The sequence below is a fragment of the Bidens hawaiensis genome, unplaced genomic scaffold (assembly GCF_021521415.1).
Source record: "Bidens hawaiensis isolate Kalapana, Puna unplaced genomic scaffold, B.hawaiensis_p1.1 tig00018993_1, whole genome shotgun sequence".
NCBI lineage: Eukaryota > Viridiplantae > Streptophyta > Magnoliopsida > Asterales > Asteraceae > Bidens > Bidens hawaiensis.
The window spans coordinates 1,460-21,582 of NW_027492888.1; the positions used below are offsets into that span (position 1 = coordinate 1,460).

Consider the following 20,123-nt stretch of genomic DNA (forward strand, 5'->3'; position numbering starts at 1 on the left):
ACACCCATGGAGGATAAATGGAACATCTGCATCCCACATATTTTAGACTCCGGCAACCCTAAATGGGTCATTAAAACATTTGCCTTCTTCCCCAATTATATTATTCTAAAACCCTGAAACTGGGGCAAAGAAGGAATCAAGGTCACATATGGAGAGGGTTTAATCCGTCGAACGTAAGCTCTGTCATATTTATCATCCCCTCTACCTCTACCTCTACCTCTAATTCATTTGTAATTTGTCTGATGGGAATCTCCTAATTTTATTTGTAATTTATTATTATTATTATATGCAAATTTTAGGAACATGAACAGGTAAGGATACTCAAGACACAGACACATCATCTTCAGCCTTGCTTTTCTTTGATAAACATATATTTATAGTCGATGTTGATGTACTTTCCTGAGCTAAGTTAAGCATTTCGATTTCCAATTTTAAAGTTTCTTTATATGATTTGTTCAGGCTCTGCAATGATTTTGTACAGAATCAGTTTGTCTGGGATTTTAGCAACTGATACACTTTTGATGTTTAAAGTAATCCTACATCTGAAGTAAGTTTTTTATCAATATGTTTGTGTATTCAATTGGTTACCTTCTTTAGTTTAGAACAAAGAAAATTGATATGTATTTCGAATGTTTCTATCATCTTTCGGTTGTTTTTGAATGTTGAAGGCAATATTCTTTTTTACTGAGGAATACATCCGAGATGTAGTGATGATGGTTGACCTGCTGATTTTGGTTCAATTGTTATAGTTTCAGAGGTCGGGATTGCTTCTCTTCAGGTATGCTTTAGTTTAAATGTTTTGTTTAGTTAATTAAACCTTGGCCCAATTGATATTTGACCAAGTGTGTATATGTAGGATATGAGTGTAGTTGTGGTTTGATTTTGTTTAGATAACTAAAATATTTTCAATTGGAAAATTATTCTTAAAATTTGAGGGCATGTTTGGTTGTTCATAGGAGTTATAATATTTTTTGAATAAATTATATGTCTTTAACTGTTATTTTATGAAAATATATAAAAGTTTCTTCCTATGTTAATTATAAATATCACATCTCAAAGTTTAAAAGTTTGAATAACCTGATCGTATTGGCTTTATAAAGTCAAATGCAATATGTTTTCCACCAACCTTGATGACAGTTTTATTCTTAAATGTAACAATATTACAATTTTATTCTTGAAAATAATTAATATTTTTTTTTCTAACAAAGTGATACAAGCAATCAGGTTGTTTTCATTCAATATGATATATGATATGATATGCCCTTTCTCCAAAAGAAAAGTTGCAGTTCATTGAAATATAATAAGAAAAAAGCAAATATCCTTGAACGAATTGTTTGACGAACCGCAGAACTAGATCTATGTCCAAACTGCAGGGTTTTTTCATTTTATATTTTCGCATGTTTAAAGTAAAACGGTGGTCTAAATGATGGAGATGTTCATGAAGTGAAATAATTAGGACACTTATAAGTTATATTCACCATCAAAATTAAAGTTTTTGGAACCTTCCTATGGTGTGGAAACCTGATATGTTCAATTTTTTGAGTTAGTTATTTTATATATCGATCTGCTTTGTGTAATGATTGCATTATGGGTATGGGTCCATTGGGTGTATTTAGTGGCAAGTGATATAAGGATACTAAGTATGCCAAGAGTAGTCTTCTATCAATCCTTCATACTGCTTTAGATTGCTTACCAAAATTTTACTTTTATATCATCCTTTGTAAATATTGTTTAAGTTTTGCCATTTTATTTCATTGATTATATGTTGTGATTTATAATCCACAGTAACAATGTGGTTTCGGTTCCTCATAATACAAGAATCCCGAAGTTCCTAACGTATATGGATGTTTGGCACCGTGTGAGGTTGGTGTCTCGGTTGTTTTTTCGTTCTAAATTTTCATGCCATTTGAATTTTGATCGTGTTTTAAAAGTTTTGTGTTCACAAGCACACTGAAAGTCTATTAGAGGGATTTATACCTATCAAGGATTTAAGACAGTATTATATTACGTTTCCCGTAACTGTTTTTTTTTTTCTTTTGAATAGTTTTCATTATGCATACAGGTACTCTATAAAGGGGAAGAATCAACTTGACAAGTTTTATCCTATCATTGGGGTATAAATTTCCATCTTTTGTTATCCTACATCCGTTGGTATTGTTTTATAAACATTATGACCATCGGGTTGTTTTCTTTTATTTGTATAATTGCAGGATGAATATGAATCTGCGTTGAAGCATGTTTGATGTAGGAATTTCAAGTGTGGCCAACTCTTTAGAGAGGGCTAAAATATAAGACTACATACTGGAGTTTTCAATACACTCGCGAACATTTGGCATGGAACGGATTTTTGGAATCTATATTTGATGTGTTTTTCTATTGGAGATTATGCCTAGATAGATACTTGAATGATTTTCATTGTGTTTTTGTTTCTTTTAATGAAGCTGGTCATCATTTTACTCATTAGTGAAACAAGTTTTATTTTTATTTTACAATAAGTAGTATATTTGTTTAAAATTTATAGAAAATTAGTTTTGCTATTATGACATCAAACTATCCGTCCACCGGACGGGTATAAAACTAGTTTGCTCTTGTTCCCACTCCACATTTTCTAGAAAATAAATAATGTGTTTACTTAAAAATCCGGTTTAATCCTGTAGTGAATATTGGTGTAGATTTATGTGTAGTTTTAGAAAGTGTGGATTAATTAAAAAATAACTAAGAGAGTAATATATACTATGTTTTGAACAATTGTACCGTGCAAAAATTCAAATATAAAACTATTAAACAATTATAAATTAAAGAACTATTTTTAAAGTCATTGACTATACACACATATAAAACGATGAAATATTCGTGAACAAGTATAATAGACCTGACAGAAATATTTCAACCACATGATGGATGTTATCAAATGGTTGAAAAGTGTGTATAATAATTTATAAAAAAATAAAAATATTTAGTTGTTCTAATTTTAATTTATTAAAATATTAAACGATTTCATAATCCAAATTTTTATAGGTTAAAATTACAAAATTGGCCAACATTTCAGTTCATGTATTTGGCCATTGACTTTGAAATGACAAAATAACCTTCAAAACTTTGCACTTCATTTTTCGGTTATATGCATGCATGCACAGAGAGTAAAACAATATTAGCTAACTACCAAACCTTCAAGATTGTAATAAATAATGGCATTGCATCCAGTAGTCTCAATTGTCACATTATTGGATCATACATCCCCATAACTAACAATATCTTAATTCTAATAAACTCAACCCTCTCACAGAATTCCCCTAAACTCTACAAATGATCAATTGAGGCCAACTATCCCGCTAAATTAGGCAATGTGCCTGCGCGATAAACTTAAACTGATGAACACTGAAACCAAAACCGCAAGGACAAATGGTCTTATAGCTACGCCATGAGATATTGACCTGCAAAGTCAAAACAAGGTCATTCCCAGTAGCTTTCATTATCCCCAGAGATTTTCAAATTAAATTACATTATAATTTACCTATTGGTCCCACTGGTTATCAGGGTATTGGTGGGGCCTGGGAGTGTAAACGAGCTAAGTTGCTCGTGAGTTACTTGAGATTGACTCACTAAAAGAGTAAAAGCTCAAATCGAGCCGAAACGAGCCTGAGCCCAAGCTAAATAAAAGCTTGTTTGTAAACGAGTCCGGGCTTCACTTGTGAAGCTCGAGCTAGCGTACAAGCCTAGATGAGCCCCTATTCTTTATATATAATTTATTTAACTTATTAAAGATATATATTTATATAATAATTATTATTATATATAAAATTATAATAAAAATGACTAAGTAATAATTAGGTTATCCAAGAAAGTTAATATATTAAAAAGTTATCAAAGATGTATATAATTAAATAATAGTTAAGAAACGAGCCAAGCTCGAGCTCTCGTTAGTTAAGCCACGAGCTCGGGCTAGGCTCGTTTACACCCCAGGTAGGGTTTGTGAGCTTTCCTTAATGGGTTCTCATGGTTACCTAGAAAAATCTTCATAATTTATTGCAGATATTCATAAGGGTCTAAAACTATGCCATTCAAATTATAGTCAAATTCTTCTATCAAATGGCTATAGAGACAAAAGAAATATTAATAGAATTTATTACAAATTTTTACCTTTCAGTAACTGATTTTGTTGTGAGTCCAAATCCAAAAGGAAAAAGTGGATCATAATGTTCATCACCAATATTCATTGGTAGTTGCTCAACTGTTCTAAACCAAGATCTTGAAAGTTTACCAGTAAACCCATAGTCACCAAAAAGCACATCAGCCACACCTTGGCCTTCAGAACCTGGTAACCAGGCTGCAACCAGAGCATCAATAACCGAAATATACGGTTCAATCACAATTGGTCGACCCGATATGATGACCACAACACATTTCACGTTCCCGCAAACGTTTGTGATGATACTTGGACCGGGGTCTGCAATTGTGAGGTTTGAACTGTCACCAAACATTTCTGTGTAAGGATGTTCACCAACTATAACTATAGCGTATGAGAAGTTGTTGGACTTGATGAATTCGGTAGTTGGATTCTCCATGTAGGATATTTCGGTGGTCGGGTCAACTGCAGATTTGATTCCGTTAAGAATAGTTGTTCCTGCAGTTAAGATGTAATAGATACATTTTTTAGTATAGTTATTCCTGTAGTAACGGTTGTATTAATCACCAAGAGGTCAAGTAGTTTCAATGCATACGGCATTACAACTTAAGGGTGTGCACTAAACCGAAATAGTTGACATAACCGAACCCAATAAAAAACCGACGCTTTGGTTTTATGTATCGGTTTTGCTATAACCAACAACAGAAAAAACTGATCCGAACTGATATAACCGAAAAAACCCGACTTTGAGTAGTTTATAAGAAATTAATAAATGGCGGGGCCAAAAAGTTTTGAGGTTCAAATGTGTAATAATCGGTTAATTATAATTTTAAAAGAATGCAGACGCAAAAGTTTTTGCCCAAATTCATATTATGGGCCTTTTTCGGCGCAAAACTGCCAAGCCCAAAACCGAACTGAACCCATTGTAAAAACCAAAAACCAAACAGTTCCAAAAACCGAATTTTTGGTTTTTGGTTTGGTTTGAGCCAAAAACCAACCAAGACGAGCCATCCACAAACTTCTCAAAATTTCTTTACTTTAAAACAGGCCATGGTAAACTTGATCCGCCCATTTTGCTACCTCGAGCAACAAGAAAGCAATAACCGACTTTCCTTTCTGGTGATTAAACGCGGGCTTTTGGCCCGTAAGATAAACGTACCCGTTGTGTTTCCATTCCCGCTAAATCCTTGCCAACCGATTGTCCACCCGCCACATTGGTAGCCCAAGTTATCTGCATGACTTCCAGCAACCAAAACCTTAGATGCCATCTTCGGTAGGGGCAGCATTGGGTCATCACTCGTTTTCCCGTTTTTCAGAAGCACTAATGATTTCCTAACCGCCTCCCTTGCTATTTCTCGGTGTGCCTATATTTCTCATACCCGTAAAACAGACATATTCAATAAATTTAACGAGTCACTTACAAAGTTTGAGTTGTATAACTCACTGACCTGGCTTCCAACCTCGTTAACCATACTGAAATCGGTTAGAGGGTTCTCAAACAGGCCCATGGTAAACTTGACCCGTAGAATTCGGCTCACTGCATCATCAATACGGTCCATTGAGATAAACTTGTTCTTGACCAGAAATGTAAGATCATTGATGAACTCAATGTAATTATTCGGGACCATAACCTGTTCAATAATTTGAAATCATTATCAAATTAATATAACACGAACCAAAAATATGCATATAGGCATATAGTTATGGTTATATACTAACCATGTCAATGCCAGCAGTAATACTAGCTAGAACAGAATAAGTGTAATTTGAATGCGGAGGGGAAGTGATTCGGTCGATTCCTTCCCAATCTGAGATAACAAAGCCCTGATAATATGTGACAGTCAGTAATAACTAATGAGAATTAAAATAACATAAGTTAATATTTTGGTATGATAATAGAAAAATACCTTGAAATCAAGTTTGTCTTTAAGGTATCCGGTAATAAGGTCACCATTGGCGTGCATTCGTTGACCATTCAAGCTGGAATATGACACCATGACGGTTGACACGCCCTTGATTATAGAGTCATAATACGGAGGCATGTGAATGCTTAACAAATCGTGTTCATTTATCACAGTGTTGTTTTCATCTATGCCATGAGTGGTCCCACCATCAGCCACAAAGTGCTTTGCACAAGCTGCAACCTTGTTCCTAACATGTTTGGATGCAAATCAATATGGTAAATAATAATAATAATAATAATAGCAGTTAGCTTAAACACGGGGCCGTTTGGTTCACTGGTAACTAAAACTGATGGTACTTACTTTCCAGCAACATATGGGACACCGAGCCGTGATCCCTTTGGGATTTCACCTTGCAATCCTAATATAATGCCGGTCATACTTTGAACGAGTTCGGTATCTTCACTGTAACTTTCATAACATCGTCCCCATCTTGGATCTCTGCATACCTATAAATATATTTTCAACAAAAAAAATATATTAACAAACGCTTGCCATTTATTAATATTTTAGCATATACTAACCGCAATACAAGGAGCAAATGCATATGGGATTCCAGTAGCCCTAACTTCAGCAGCAGTGGCAGCACCTATTCTCTTCACAAGATCAGTGTCCCTGTATGTGTTACATAGTTAGTTATGTACAGGGGTATTATTGTACTTTTATATACAGTTTGTTACAAAGTTTGTTAAGAGATATTTTCTTGTACAGCTATAACTTGCCTGGTAGCTCCAAGGCCAATATTATGTGGAAATATTGTAGCATTAATAACATTATTATGTCCATGAACCGCGTCAATCCCATAAATCATCGGGATCCCTAATCGTGTAGAAAGCGACCCGTTTTGGAACTCGTTGACCATATTAATCCAGTCAACAACCGTTGCGTGTGGATTGGGAACACTCCCTCCACCACTTAATAAGCTTCCTGCATTCAAAAACAATTTTAAAAACAAAAATCCCAATTTTTTTGTTATGCATCGAACTAACCCGAAACCAAATTTATAAACTTAAATAGATACATTATTTATTTACCAATGAAGTAATGCCTCATAATATCAGGAGTGGCTGCAAGCCTTTCAATCTGAACCATTTGACCTATTTTCTCTTTCATTGTCATTCTTTCCAATAGATCTCTCACTCGAGCCGCAACGGGCTGATTCGGATCCTTATACAGAACATCATCTGCCACTGTGGCAACAGCTAACCATAATGATAATAATATCATCATACCTAAATGTGATATTGACATTGATCTAAGCATATTCACTGCAACACATCAAACATTATATAACTACTAATTTCAAAATCAAATCAGACTGTTTAAATAATGTTCATAAGATTCTTAAATTTTCATAAACAGAATTAACAGATACCTGTTGATAGAGATTGAATGGAGTGAGTAGTGGTAATAGTACTTGATACTGCTGAAAGTTGAAGGTGAGTGAGTTCTACAGGATGGAGTTACAGCTGCAAGTGCGGTTTTTGTTGAAAATTTGAAATAATATGACGGTTTTTTTTTTTAATTTCATTTCACACCCTCAAAGTTTTTAAATATTATTATTCTCATGTACACTCACTTTTTCACTTATTTACACTCCATCAACTTTTAAAAGATTGAAATTTTAGTAAAATACATGAATGTTGAAACTAAAGTTTTATAGAAGTTATATAAATCATCAAAATAGTTTATAGGAAACTATAGCAATTTGGTTCAGATAATTTGTTAAAAGTCTTGGAATCAGATCGTAAACACTAGTGACCATTCACGAAATCACGAGCCTAGTTTGAGTTGAGTAAACACGAGCTAGAGCTCTATATGTTGATATTTTGAAAACTCATATACTACAAGTCGTGAGAACTCGACAGAACTCCATTTAACTTTTTCTTCATATGTATTATATTTACTTTAAAAAAATTTAAAGTTTCTTTTTGAATGACTCGACTATTGAAACATATATAACGAGTTGTTAGAGTTTATCATGAATGTGTAACGTAACTATGCGTTACACATGTTTATAGACGACTCGTGAAAAAAATAAATAAATTTCTAGTAAATTTAACTTAGATATAATATATATGAAAAAAATATATATATCAAATGGAGTTTCTAAGAGTTCTCGCAACCTCCTTATCCTATATTTGAAAACAAAAGCCTACAAAATAACTTTTCGATGTAGTGGAAAGAATGTTGGTCTATAGACCAAGAGGTTGTGGGTTTTCATTCCTAGGCATGACATTGTTTTTATAAAAAAATATAAATGAGTTATTGAGTTTATATTTTAAAAGACACTTTTTTTATTCGCTTCGAGCTTGAAGTGTTTAGCAATTCTCAAAGACGGCTATGCTTGTTGGGTGCATGGTTGACTTGGATAGGAGGGCAGGATGGTCAACGACCCTCGGCTCGATCACCCTGCTAGGCCTGAATTTATAAAAAAGTTACATATTTTTGTTAAAAAAAATATATATGTATTTTTAATGTTTAAATCAAATCATTCAACTCATTTAAGCCGAAATTTATAAACAAAATTTTTTTACACATTCTAAATCATAACTATGTAAACTCATTTAAAAATTTGATTGTTTAAACCAAATAAAAAACCCTTTTACTTAAAGCCTAAAAAAATTTCGCTTTCGGCCTAAAAAAATTAACGATTATCGAAGACGGACCTGGTTGGGTGTGTAGCCGTATACATTATCTTAATTTGTCATTGATAAACTCAAAATGTTACAATAAAGTGGCAGGTAAAAGGACAATAATCTGCGCCGCAACCTCCTTTTGCATAGCAAATTCGATCCTACTAAAAACAAAACATTGGGTTTTAGGGGCCAAAAGAATACTATTTACAAGCCGTTGAACTCTTGTAAAAATATTCAGCCTCAGGGGTCAGGAATCTAAATGTATCTAAAGTAAAGGAGAGAAACACGTGTTTACTGTTTAGCTCTCTAAAAAAATGTTCTCATGTTTAACAGCTTTGCTTAATTTATAAGCTCAACAAGGACACTCCGGTTAAAAGCTTGAAGACATGGACGACTATAATTCTGAACATACAGAAAAAGAGAAGGGCGGTGCATCAAAAACAATCTGGTTAACGTCCCAATAACATTTCACGTGGAGCCACATGCGCCTGTTTTTGTTTCTTTCTGCTTTCTACGTATGTATAAACTTGTAAAGCTTTGGGTTAAAGTTGGAAATAGTAAAAATACAAGGGGCCATAGTGAAGAATACATGTTTTAGAACGTGTGGATTGGCTGAATCTTGTGTGTGCTTGGCATGTGTGTTTGCCTAGGTTGTTGTGCATGATTAGGCCATGTCATATTTATTTCATGAAATTGAATTCTATCGATTTTTAAGGATCTACTTGATATTATATTTTGAATTGTGGCATAAGTTACCGAGGGTACTTGGGTTTGTTATCACATTAAATAATTTGGTACAGATAAAAAAAGTTTTTGTAATAAGAGACCCTTGTAAAAAAAAATAACATACTTCACATATGTCTCGACTACATATCCTTAGTCTTGTTGTCATCTTTATCTTTATAGTAATCGCTCACCCGCGAACTGCCCACATTGTAATCCCCATTGTCCCTAACATAATCAACATCACCACATTACCGATGCCACTATTACGACCATCATTAACATGACCATGCTCCGATGTCTTTAACATGTATACAAACCAGACATGATCTATTTTGTTAATTAAAAGCATTATGGGTTATGGTTCTTCTGAAATATTTACAATTCCAGTAAATTTCAAATCTAATAGATTCTAGTTTAATAGGCTATGTGAACCAAACAACCCTACGGTCTTTTTTTAATAGAGTATATTACCTAAATCCGATATTGTACTCGTTTACTCATATTGAAACCAAATTGGGTAATACATTCTACAATATTAAAAATAGAATAGATTGTTTTCATTTCTTTAACTTGTTAAAGAAAATAAATGATGAGTTACATTTTAACATCTTATATTTACGGGAAAATAGATAGTGACGTGGCACATCGTGTCCAGGTAGGATGGAGTAAATGGAGGGCGGCTACAGGAGTTTTGTGCGACAATAGATTCCCAACCAGTCTAAAGGGTAAATTTTATAGGGTCGCAGTTAGACCTGCGATGTCATATGGAACATATTGTTGGGCCATCAAGAAGTCATATGCGCGTAAGCTCGAGGTAGCAGAGATGAGAATGCTAAGGTGGATGTGTGGGCACACAAGATTGGATCGAATAACTAACATGTTTTTCGAGAGAGATTAGGGATGGCTAACATATCTATAATAATATAAGAGAACGGAGATTGAGATGGTTTGGCATGTGAAGAGAAGAGACGACGGCTCCTGTTCGATCCGTAGAAAATATTACTATAGAGGGGAAGAGGGATAGAGGACGTCCCAAATTGACTTGGGTCGAGAGGATTAAGCATGATTTGCTAGATTTGCACCTCTTCGAGGACATGGTTGAGGATAGAAATTCTTAGAGACGTAGGATTAAGGTTAAGTGCTTTTAGGTGAAATGTAGACTTTTGATTAAAATCCTATCATGGAGGCTTATTTTACCTTATTTCGAGGGATAAATGATATATTACTATAATATCCTATTCTCAAATTAGTATCTTGTAACACCTATATAGTATTCATTACTAATATCATTATTTTATTTATCTATTTTTATTATCATCACTTTACGTATTTTACTATTACCTATTTAGTTATTTATTTATTATAGAGATATGTTTTCCCTTTATGGTTTAAAGGTTTAGTGTGAATTTTGTGTTTATTTTACTTGGTCTCATGCATATGGTCTCCGAGCCGGGGGGGTCTATCTGGAAACAACCTCTATATCCTTTGGGATGGAGGTATGGTTTGCCTACATCTCGCCCTCCCTAGACCCTGCTGACGACTTGTTGTTAGTGGGATTTTTACTGAGTATGGTTGTTATTGTATATTTATGGTTGGTTTTCTAAATTTGTTTGAGACTGATTTTAAAGTGATAGGAATAATCCCTACATGTAAACTTTAACCACCTAAGGTTATAGACAAGGACTCGAGGAGCCAAGAAACCTTGCAAAGGAATCCCAATTCTCAAACCCGGCTATTGATCATCCCATTGTGTTCTTTAATTTTAACCACTATAGAGATTAGAGTGCCCCTCATAGCATTTAGATTATGCTTCTAAAAAGCAGATGTAAATGTGTATTTCTTTTTTCTCTTAAAAAGTATATATATATTTTGCAAAAATAAATAAATAAAATCTGATTATTTAAATTTATGAATACTGATAGAAGATAATCTGCCTAAAAAATAAAAATACGTTGCCAACCACCCTTAATGTATGTTTAATTTATCCTCCCTTTCTTCAATCTTTACACGAACAACGCGGGGCAACATCCAAACACACACATTGAACTTGCATCAGCTAAAGATGGTTGCTCCTCACAACCTTCATTTTCCAATTTAATATTACATTAGTTATAAAAATTAAAATCAAGCTTTAAGTGGATAATCACAACAAAGAATCACATTATATATTTTTATGTTCTTGCGTAATTGTTTTATATTTCACCTATAAAACGAGTACAAATATTTTTGTGCTTCACGCGATTCTCTTCATTTGTAGAGAACTTGTCGTTATGACTATATAAGTATATATCGAAAAGGAACCATATACCGTTGCACCGACTTTGTTATTTAAGATAGTTATTTACAAGTTTTAACTAAAAGGTATATGTTATGACTATGTAGATATAACTTTTTATAATGCATAAGTTAATTAAAAAACGTGTATAATATACAAAATTACAAAATGTATGTATTAACAGTTTGCTTCGTGGATAATGATCCTATGGGCTAGTTTGGTGAATTGGGTCAAGTGAACTATAGGAAAGATGGACCAACAAGCATTCAGTTGAGCTCCAAACAAGAATACATACTCAGATACCCTCAACATCAAGCAAAATTTTGGTATACCTTCACCCACAAGTAATTATAAACCCCACGTCCTAACCTTTGATTTATCTTGCATCAACACCATATATATATATATATATGAACATACATACAAGCATTTCATACTCACAGACACGTACAAACATATATATACAAAGATTTGACACGTCAGAAAAATGGCAATGAGAGGAAGGGGTGGTAGTAGGGGTAATACTGCCAGCCGTCCACCGCGCTTGATCGTCAATCGTGTGTTCGAACAATTCAAGCCCATGTCTGAAGGGGAAGATGGTTATGACACCCCTCTTGTGTATCTCCCTGGTAAACTCATCAACTTCATATGATTTTGCCAAGTTAGATACATTTGTTTAAATTTTAATTGATTTTGTAATCTTTTTAGGTTTTCAAAAAGAGAATATTAAGGTCACGACTGAAGGTGTGAACATTGTTAGAGTTCGTGGTGAGCGTTTGGTTTCGGAAAATAAATGGATTCGGTTTCAGGAAGATTATCGACTTCCTGAAAACTGTGAAATAAGCGGTATAAGTGCAAGATTTGATGGTGGGATACTAACAATTGCAATGCCTAGAAAGATTACCAATGCACCACCGCCTCCCCGCCCACCACCATGGCTCGGGTTGCCCCTAAAAGAGAACAACCGCAGAATCCGAAAGAAGAACCGAAAGAAAAGAAACCTAAAGAAGAACCAAAAGAAAAGAAACCAGATAAACCTCAAACTACCCGTTTAGAGGGCAAAACTTTGCCACCACAACCAAAGCCAACATCTTCATCTGCACCGACCAAACAACAATCGTCGAAACCTCAAACCACTGGTTCAGAGGACAGCACTTGGCCAGCACTACCAAAGCCATCTTCATCTGCACCAACCAAACAACCATCAAAACCTCAAACCAGTTACACGTTGCCACCACAACCAAAGCCAACATCTTCATCTGCACCAAATAAACAACCACCAAATACTCGTTTAGAGGACAAGACTTTTCCACCACAACCAAAGCCAGCATCTTCATCTGCACCAACCAAACAACAGCTACCAACTACTCGTTTAGAGGACAAAACTGTGCCGCCACAACCAAAGCCAGCATTTTCATCTACGCCAACCAAACAGCCATCTAATATTCGTTTAGAGGACAAGACTTTGCCACCACAACCAAAGTCAACATCTTCATCTACACCTACCAAACAACAGCCATCAGGACCCGCGCCAGAAGCAAGGGGCAGATTTAAACAAGAAGTTGCTGAGAAGCCCGATGTTCGCAAAAAGATGGATTTGGACAAAGGAAAGGGAAAAGAAGCAATACTTAAAGAGGAAACAAAGAGGGATTCCGAGGGTAGTAAGGGAAAACCAAGTAATTCAGGAGTGATTAGTGGCGGTTTACAGGGCATACTTGCAAGGAGAGGGCTGGTGAATGAAGATAGGAAGTTGCTGGTTAATGTGGGTGTGGGTGTTCTGATGATAGCGGCACTTGCAGTTCATGTTTCCTACACTGTTGGGCTCATAGGCAAAGAGAAGTAATTCGGGCATGTATATATCAATCATATATACCTGTTGTAATGTTGTGAATTTGATGTGACTTTAAAACGGTTATTGTACCTTAAAATGAACTAAAAATATACTAAGTATATAAATAAAACAGGCCAAATGTGTAATAGAAATAAGAAACTATATGAAGTAGCATTTTAAATACTTTTAAATACGAGTTAAAACAATAATCTAACTAATTTGAATAAAATACTCATCAGGTAAACATTTAAGAGACACTATTATCCTTGACCTCCAATTTAGATGTCAAATCAGTCTATGCAAGTACAACAGTGAAAAAGCCGATCTGTGAGCATGAGATGCAGAGGATTTGAAAAATGTAGAAAAGTTGCATGAGAAAACATGGCACAAGATTTTAAGATGATGACTTAAGAACAACTTAAATAGCCAAACCAGGTTTTCTGAATTCAGACTCCTTCAAATGAGAAGCATAAAATCCTGAAAAGCCCGTCTGGATTATCAGCATGTACCTGAAAACAAAATCATATTGTCACTTGTCAGTAATAATACAGGCGGCAGTAGATTTTATGAGTAGGAGTAACATTTGCAGTTCAAATAAATCAGTAGATTTTTATGAAGATATCCTAAAACGCTCTAAACGATGCTGTGTTCTTAATATACGAGTGTTGGTTAAAAGTTAAGACGTTAGTGACGGATCTTTGTTAGCGTGAACTATAATATATTACAACTCAATTATAATAACTTTTCACGTGAACTCATTTATTTCTTATGCATAAGGACTTTTTTATAAACATAGTTTTCAGAAGACGAGCAACAATGACTTTGAAACAAATATACTTTGATATACTCTTAAGTTATACATGTTTTTAAAGTAGATAATCCTGCATTTTAGACATTATTAATAATGGAAATGTCGAATATGATGCTTATTAGCTTCATATTTTTTTGAAGATTCCAAGTAACAAAATCCATTCATTGTCGTTGCTCTCTTCTTCAGGTGACAGCCATTAAAGTTTTCAAGCTCAAGATTGGATCAATTCAAAGTCTTTGCCTATGCTTTCTATATTATTCTTGTTTTCTATTCCATAATTATGAACCAAACTCATGTTAAATGCTTTGATGATACAAACCCTTACAAGAGTTGGCTGATTTTGTTCAAAGTTGAGATTTTTGTATGGTAATTGCAACTTTGGTTTAAACATGGTATCACTTGCACATGTTTGGTTTCATGATTCATTATACTTAATTGGTTGCTATTGTTGGCAATGAATAGACCTAGAATTTACAAAAGCAAAAGTAATTTATGGTTAATTAGGAATAATTAGTTGTGCTATGGCAGAACTTTTATATGAAACAAAACAAACCCACCAAACCAACCATTTTACCTTTTGGGTTGCAATGGGTTAAAGTTTGTTAATGCCACTACAAACAAATTATCACTAATAGTCAAATGGATCATAAAACATATTAATACTCCTCCTTGCATTACTAGTAACCAATTAGTGAATTAATTTTCTGAGCATAATATAACATTAAGATTCATTCATTGTGATTATCAGGCAGAAGGAGAATAAATTGAGAACAAGAAAACGTACCCGGTGGCCAGCATCTTCTAGAACATGCATTTCAACTCCACCACCCTCCTGAGAAGCTTGCTCCTCAGCTGCATGAATCCTCTGCAGATCACCAAGTGCCCATCTGTGCAAGCTTCTTTCTGCTTTTAGAAAATTTACATGTACACCTCGAGGTAAATCCTCCACCACACCCCTGCATCCAATCAACTTATAGTTACATAGTCATTCATTTACAAACCTTAAATTAGTTAAGAGACAGGTATGTACTAGTACCATAAATTTGTATCTTCATAAGATTGATACATTTCAGCAATTCCATTAAGATTAAATATCCAAGAAAATCCAGAAGATGAATTAGAAGTGTTGGTTGGCCGAAGATTTGTAACGACCCACTGAAATAAGTAGAAGAAAATGTAATATGTGTTATATATTTATACAAGTCAAACAATTATCAACCAGAGGGATGTTATGCATAGCAATTCCAAATATCACAAAACAATTATAGTTATTACCAACAAAAAGAATAATATTTGCAAATACCCACTGCAATTTTTTTTAACTCTCTTTCATATTAATATACATGCTTAAGTTATCCTATCTTCTCTGGAGCATCTCTAGACTTCAAAGTATACATGTAAATGGGGTGTGTGTGTGTGTCAGTGTGTCTATATACACACACATAGACATTTGTATGTAAGAAGTTCCAAATACTTTTTTTTTCAATTATTTTGCAATCCTTAGTTTTTTGTTAATATCATAATTTTAAAAACTAGGTCCAAATATTCCTATTTTTTACATAACCTACACAGCATATTTTTGCTGTGAAAGTTTCATGAAAAACATATCATTGTGTTATAAAGGAGAAAGGAAATTCATGTAAGAAAAACCTATCATAGTGTTATAAAGGCAAAACTAGATTTCAATCTCTAAACTAGAAAAGAAGAATGCCCTAATAAAAAAGGCAAAATAAAAAAAATAAAAAAAAAATGCAAGTTTTAGTATTTGTCTCAAAAGATTTACCTGTGCTACATCGTTTGAAAATCCCTCACGTACAAGAGCACTGATGACCTCCCTTTTTGATACGACCTTCCTTGAAGAAAAGACAATAGCAAAGTTAAACTGTTGGAGTAAACAAGAGGATAGTCATGTAAGCATAAGTCTTCATTCAACACACCTCATTTGGAAATGCATTTAGAAAATTGATCAATTCAGCAGGATGATCATCTCCATCTCTACCTGCTCGAACCTTTCCAGGTGTAGCATCTAAAACCCAAACCTTAAGAAACGACAAGCAACACGTGAGGATATTCATATATTACCAATTTCACATCACTTAGACAAAGTTATCCACAAATTTTAACATGGTTTGATCATATACAGATATCTGGACTTACTCTGACAGGCCGTGCAAGTGGTTTTGCAGCTTGGTCAACCATGCTCAATGCAACTGGATCAGACGCTAGTGTTGTTAATGATATGGTAACATTGTAGAATAGGAAATGTGAGAATTTGTAAGGTTGTCATATTAAGTTTGTGTTACCTTTTCCTCCAAAGCTGTGACCAATTATGACCCGTGGTGTTACTCTAAATTGACCAAGCTACTCCAGATGAAACAAAAGAGATAAAAGTCAATCTAACTTTAAATAGGAAATTCGACTAGCACGCATGTCTTCAAACTAACTTCATTTCATAAACAAATCACAAATCTGAATTTTCATGGAGAAGAAACTTTAAGTATATAAAATACATTCAGATTATCAAGAAAAGTTTTGGGATAAGTTTGTGTGATTGTATACACATGTATATGCATGATTTGAAAACTACAAAGAGTGCTCACCAGCTTTAGGACATCAAGAGCGGTTGAGGCAACGGTGTGAGGCCCTGTCTTCTTGATAGACGCTGAATCACCATGACAGCGCAGGTCAACCAAGAGAAACTGTGAACAATAAAAATAAACCAGATTTGAAAGTGTGGCATCCAATTATCCAAACATGCCTTTGTAGTTTTGACTTTACACTGATTAAGTTGGAGCAGAAAACATCAACCGTCGCTTAAAGTCTTTAATAACTACTATGTAAGAAATTTCCAAAACTAAGAGTGGATTGTAATTGTAGTGTGAAGATTAACTAACCTGCCAGTTTGGAAATTCCTTGGCTAATCTCCGCGCAAAGGTTCCTAGTATACATAGTAAAGAGCATCAATCAGATTTCATACATGTTAGGTAGAACCCAAAGGAAAACTAGAGTAAGAACAAATGAATAAACATAACAAAGTCATAGGTTTATATCCTTGCCTACTTGGTTATCTTTATCTAATTTATATACAAGTGGCCAAAAGTCACAATCCATGGTGTTTCAAATAGATTAAAAAACCTATATTCCTATATTAATAATAGCCAACAAAACATAGCCCAAGCTGAGTGTGTGCCATTAACCAAAGGTTGTGGGTTCAAACTTCATCACAGGTGTATGTGTGGGTTATCATTGTAATAGAAAAAGATATAGTTTTCGTTTATTTATCTATAAAGTTCAAAAGAAAATGAATGAAAAATATGTGTGGTTCTGCCAAACCCCAACCCCAACCCAACCCAACCAGCCCGTTTCGCCACCTCCAGTCCAGACATTTGGACCTCATCAATGCAGTGTATGACCTGTAGGAGACTAGTAGAAGAGACAACATACTCAACTAAATATGTACGTCAACATCTTGTGCTAGCTTTCTATCACTCAATTCGAATACATCACTGGCATGACTACTTTACAATATAAACATCTACCTACCCCAGTTCTTCCGGCTACCTAAAATGCCATGCAAAAGAACAGCTGTTGGTGGGCATGGTACTGATTTGTCAGCAATGTAACTCCATCTAACCTGTGTACAGAACGTGAGACGTGAAGTAAAACATAAGCATAAGATTAAAGACATTTGTGAGTTTGTGACAACTTTCAACAAGCATGAATACATACACCGATACACAAATGTTTTCCCTATAGCTATTGGAGGCATATGTATATAATAAACAATATCATAGTTACATTAATGAGATAACATAGAAGTTTATAGAACTTACAAGAGGTCCCTGAACAAGATCATATGCCTGCAAAAGAAGTAAGCAATAGCATTAGTATGCTTGCAAAAACCTTCTCGAGATGTGCATATTGACTCTTACATAAAAACGACAGCATTACCAATATTTCAGATGGCGTTATTATGACCTTCTGTCTACCATAACTTTCATCTACTAACGTCATCTGAATGTTTGACCTTGTAGATGACCTCCTTGACTTACCCTTAGCTGACAGCTGGACGCATAATGTCCCACTCTACAGCTAGGAAACAAAAGTTATAAATTCCAATAGGCAATAGTTATCAATAGCATTAACACCACATTATATGAATCATAAATTCTTAATATCATACAGAATAGTATACACATGAATAAGGAAAGGAATCCAAACAAGTGTCAAAGATCGACATCTATTCATAATATTATAGTCGTCAAAGGCGCAATCAAGGCAATAAGGGTGAGCCTTAAGCCTAGGCGCTTATAAAGCGAGGGCCCAAGAAAACATGACACGTAGCATACACATACAATTTTTGGGGGGTTTAGACATGATTCGGGCTTGTTTAGGATGATTTCATGAGGTTTTAGACCAATTTGCTTGGAATTTGTAGAACTTTGCCAAACTTTTCAGCATTTGGACAGAATCTGAATCTCGCCCAAAGGCCACCGGATCGCCTGGATGGCAGCAAGTGCTTTCCAGAAGGCTTGTGACAGCATATGTCAATTTCACAATTATCTTACTGTATCTTCATTTGAAACAATAAAAATCAACATACATATTAAGTATTCTAGATCTAAATCCTAGATCAAGCCAACTCTAATTCGTTAATGAAATCAATGGTCTTCCATTGAATAACACAAAAGTAAAACTCTACAATAACTGACAAAACAAAATAACATTTAGATGCAATTTGATTAGTACAGCGGAGTACCTGAGAAAGCGTTAAACTATTAGGCAGCTTACAACTAATCGAGGCAACAGGCCTAAAATATGACCTAATTTCAACCAGTGATGCATCGATATAGTATCTGCAGAGTGAAGAATTGAAAGCCGCTGTCGACATTTGGAAATGATCATATACTGATTGAATGAAGAAATGAGTTTTATTCTGTGATCTACGATGATGAATGTGCTAGAATGCAACGATGAAGTGGTGGAGGAATTAATTCAGGTGGAGGCGGTGGTTGAATGTGTGGCTCAAGTCCACGTTTTCTCCTGCAGCAGTCGTGGTCGCTTTCCCACTGTAATTATTTAAATTACCAAAATACCCTTTTGTTACATGGGACCGGTTCCGATTGACACACATCCTGACTCGAAACTTGTCCCGGCATGAATCTGTGCCGAACTAAACCTTGTGCCAACCCGAACCTGCGTCGATCCAAAACTCGTATCAACCCGAACTTGTTCCTACCCAAAACCCCTTTTGACCAAAATCAAATTAAACATTCCAACACTTTTACTTTATTTTAAAAGTGGAAGGATTCTTGAATTCCAATTAACCCATATTTGATTTGAATTAGTTTAAAATTTCTATTTCTTTTATATACAAGCGAACACGCTATGAAGGGATTTAAATCCCTATTCCTTCAAATTTCTACGAATTGCGTAACATCAACGCGCCCAGTGTTAGTACAATAATACACATGAGTGTTGCAAAACTAAACCACAAATGCCAAACTTGTTACCTCTAAAAGTAAGGCCCTAAACCTGTTAGTTTTGGAAAACCATCGGGGCCGTTTACGTAATTAACTCTATTATTATATGGGAAAACCAACGAATGTTTTTTTTTTGAACGGCCAATCAAACTATATGATAAAAATACCTATCTTTACAAGCAAGACGCTAATAACAACAAAACAATCATCACCCCAATATTATCACTAAGTATGCCTAGTACAATTGGCATACACCACCCAACCACCCAAT

General features: G+C 34.6%; 2 protein-coding genes and 1 pseudogene across 3 annotated transcripts; 1 reads left to right on the plus strand and 2 right to left on the minus strand.

The window, feature by feature from the left end:
* Positions 1 to 3,109: 3,109 nt before the first annotated feature.
* LOC143557507 (uncharacterized) lies at positions 3,110 to 7,537 on the minus strand. The gene is made up of 11 exons (XM_077046567.1): positions 7,463 to 7,537; positions 7,122 to 7,355; positions 6,810 to 7,014; positions 6,612 to 6,702; positions 6,391 to 6,536; positions 6,034 to 6,277; positions 5,846 to 5,950; positions 5,575 to 5,757; positions 5,286 to 5,490; positions 4,141 to 4,624; positions 3,110 to 3,434 (listed from the first exon to the last, which is right to left on the minus strand). Exons 2-11 carry the CDS (start codon positions 7,348 to 7,350, stop codon positions 3,338 to 3,340), a joined length of 1,989 nt encoding a protein of 662 aa, XP_076902682.1. The 5' UTR covers positions 7,351 to 7,355; positions 7,463 to 7,537; the 3' UTR covers positions 3,110 to 3,337.
* Positions 7,538 to 11,915: 4,378 nt separating this feature from the next.
* Positions 11,916 to 13,632, plus strand: LOC143557509 (uncharacterized; annotated as a pseudogene).
* Positions 13,633 to 13,679: 47 nt separating this feature from the next.
* Positions 13,680 to 19,364, minus strand: LOC143557508 (uncharacterized). 2 transcript variants are annotated; one of them, XM_077046568.1, is made up of 13 exons: positions 19,129 to 19,364; positions 18,321 to 18,455; positions 18,203 to 18,229; positions 17,913 to 18,003; positions 17,264 to 17,307; positions 16,970 to 17,068; positions 16,673 to 16,730; positions 16,527 to 16,579; positions 16,307 to 16,408; positions 16,153 to 16,218; positions 15,406 to 15,524; positions 15,154 to 15,325; positions 13,680 to 14,067 (listed from the first exon to the last, which is right to left on the minus strand). In XM_077046568.1, exons 1-13 carry the CDS (start codon positions 19,258 to 19,260, stop codon positions 14,005 to 14,007), a joined length of 1,161 nt encoding a protein of 386 aa, XP_076902683.1. In that variant the 5' UTR covers positions 19,261 to 19,364; the 3' UTR covers positions 13,680 to 14,004. The 2 variants fall into 2 exon arrangements, with proteins under 2 accessions (XP_076902683.1, XP_076902684.1); XM_077046569.1 differs by having other exon boundaries at positions 13,682 to 14,067; positions 18,321 to 18,461; positions 19,129 to 19,288.
* Between the last annotated feature and the right edge of the window lie 759 nt (positions 19,365 to 20,123).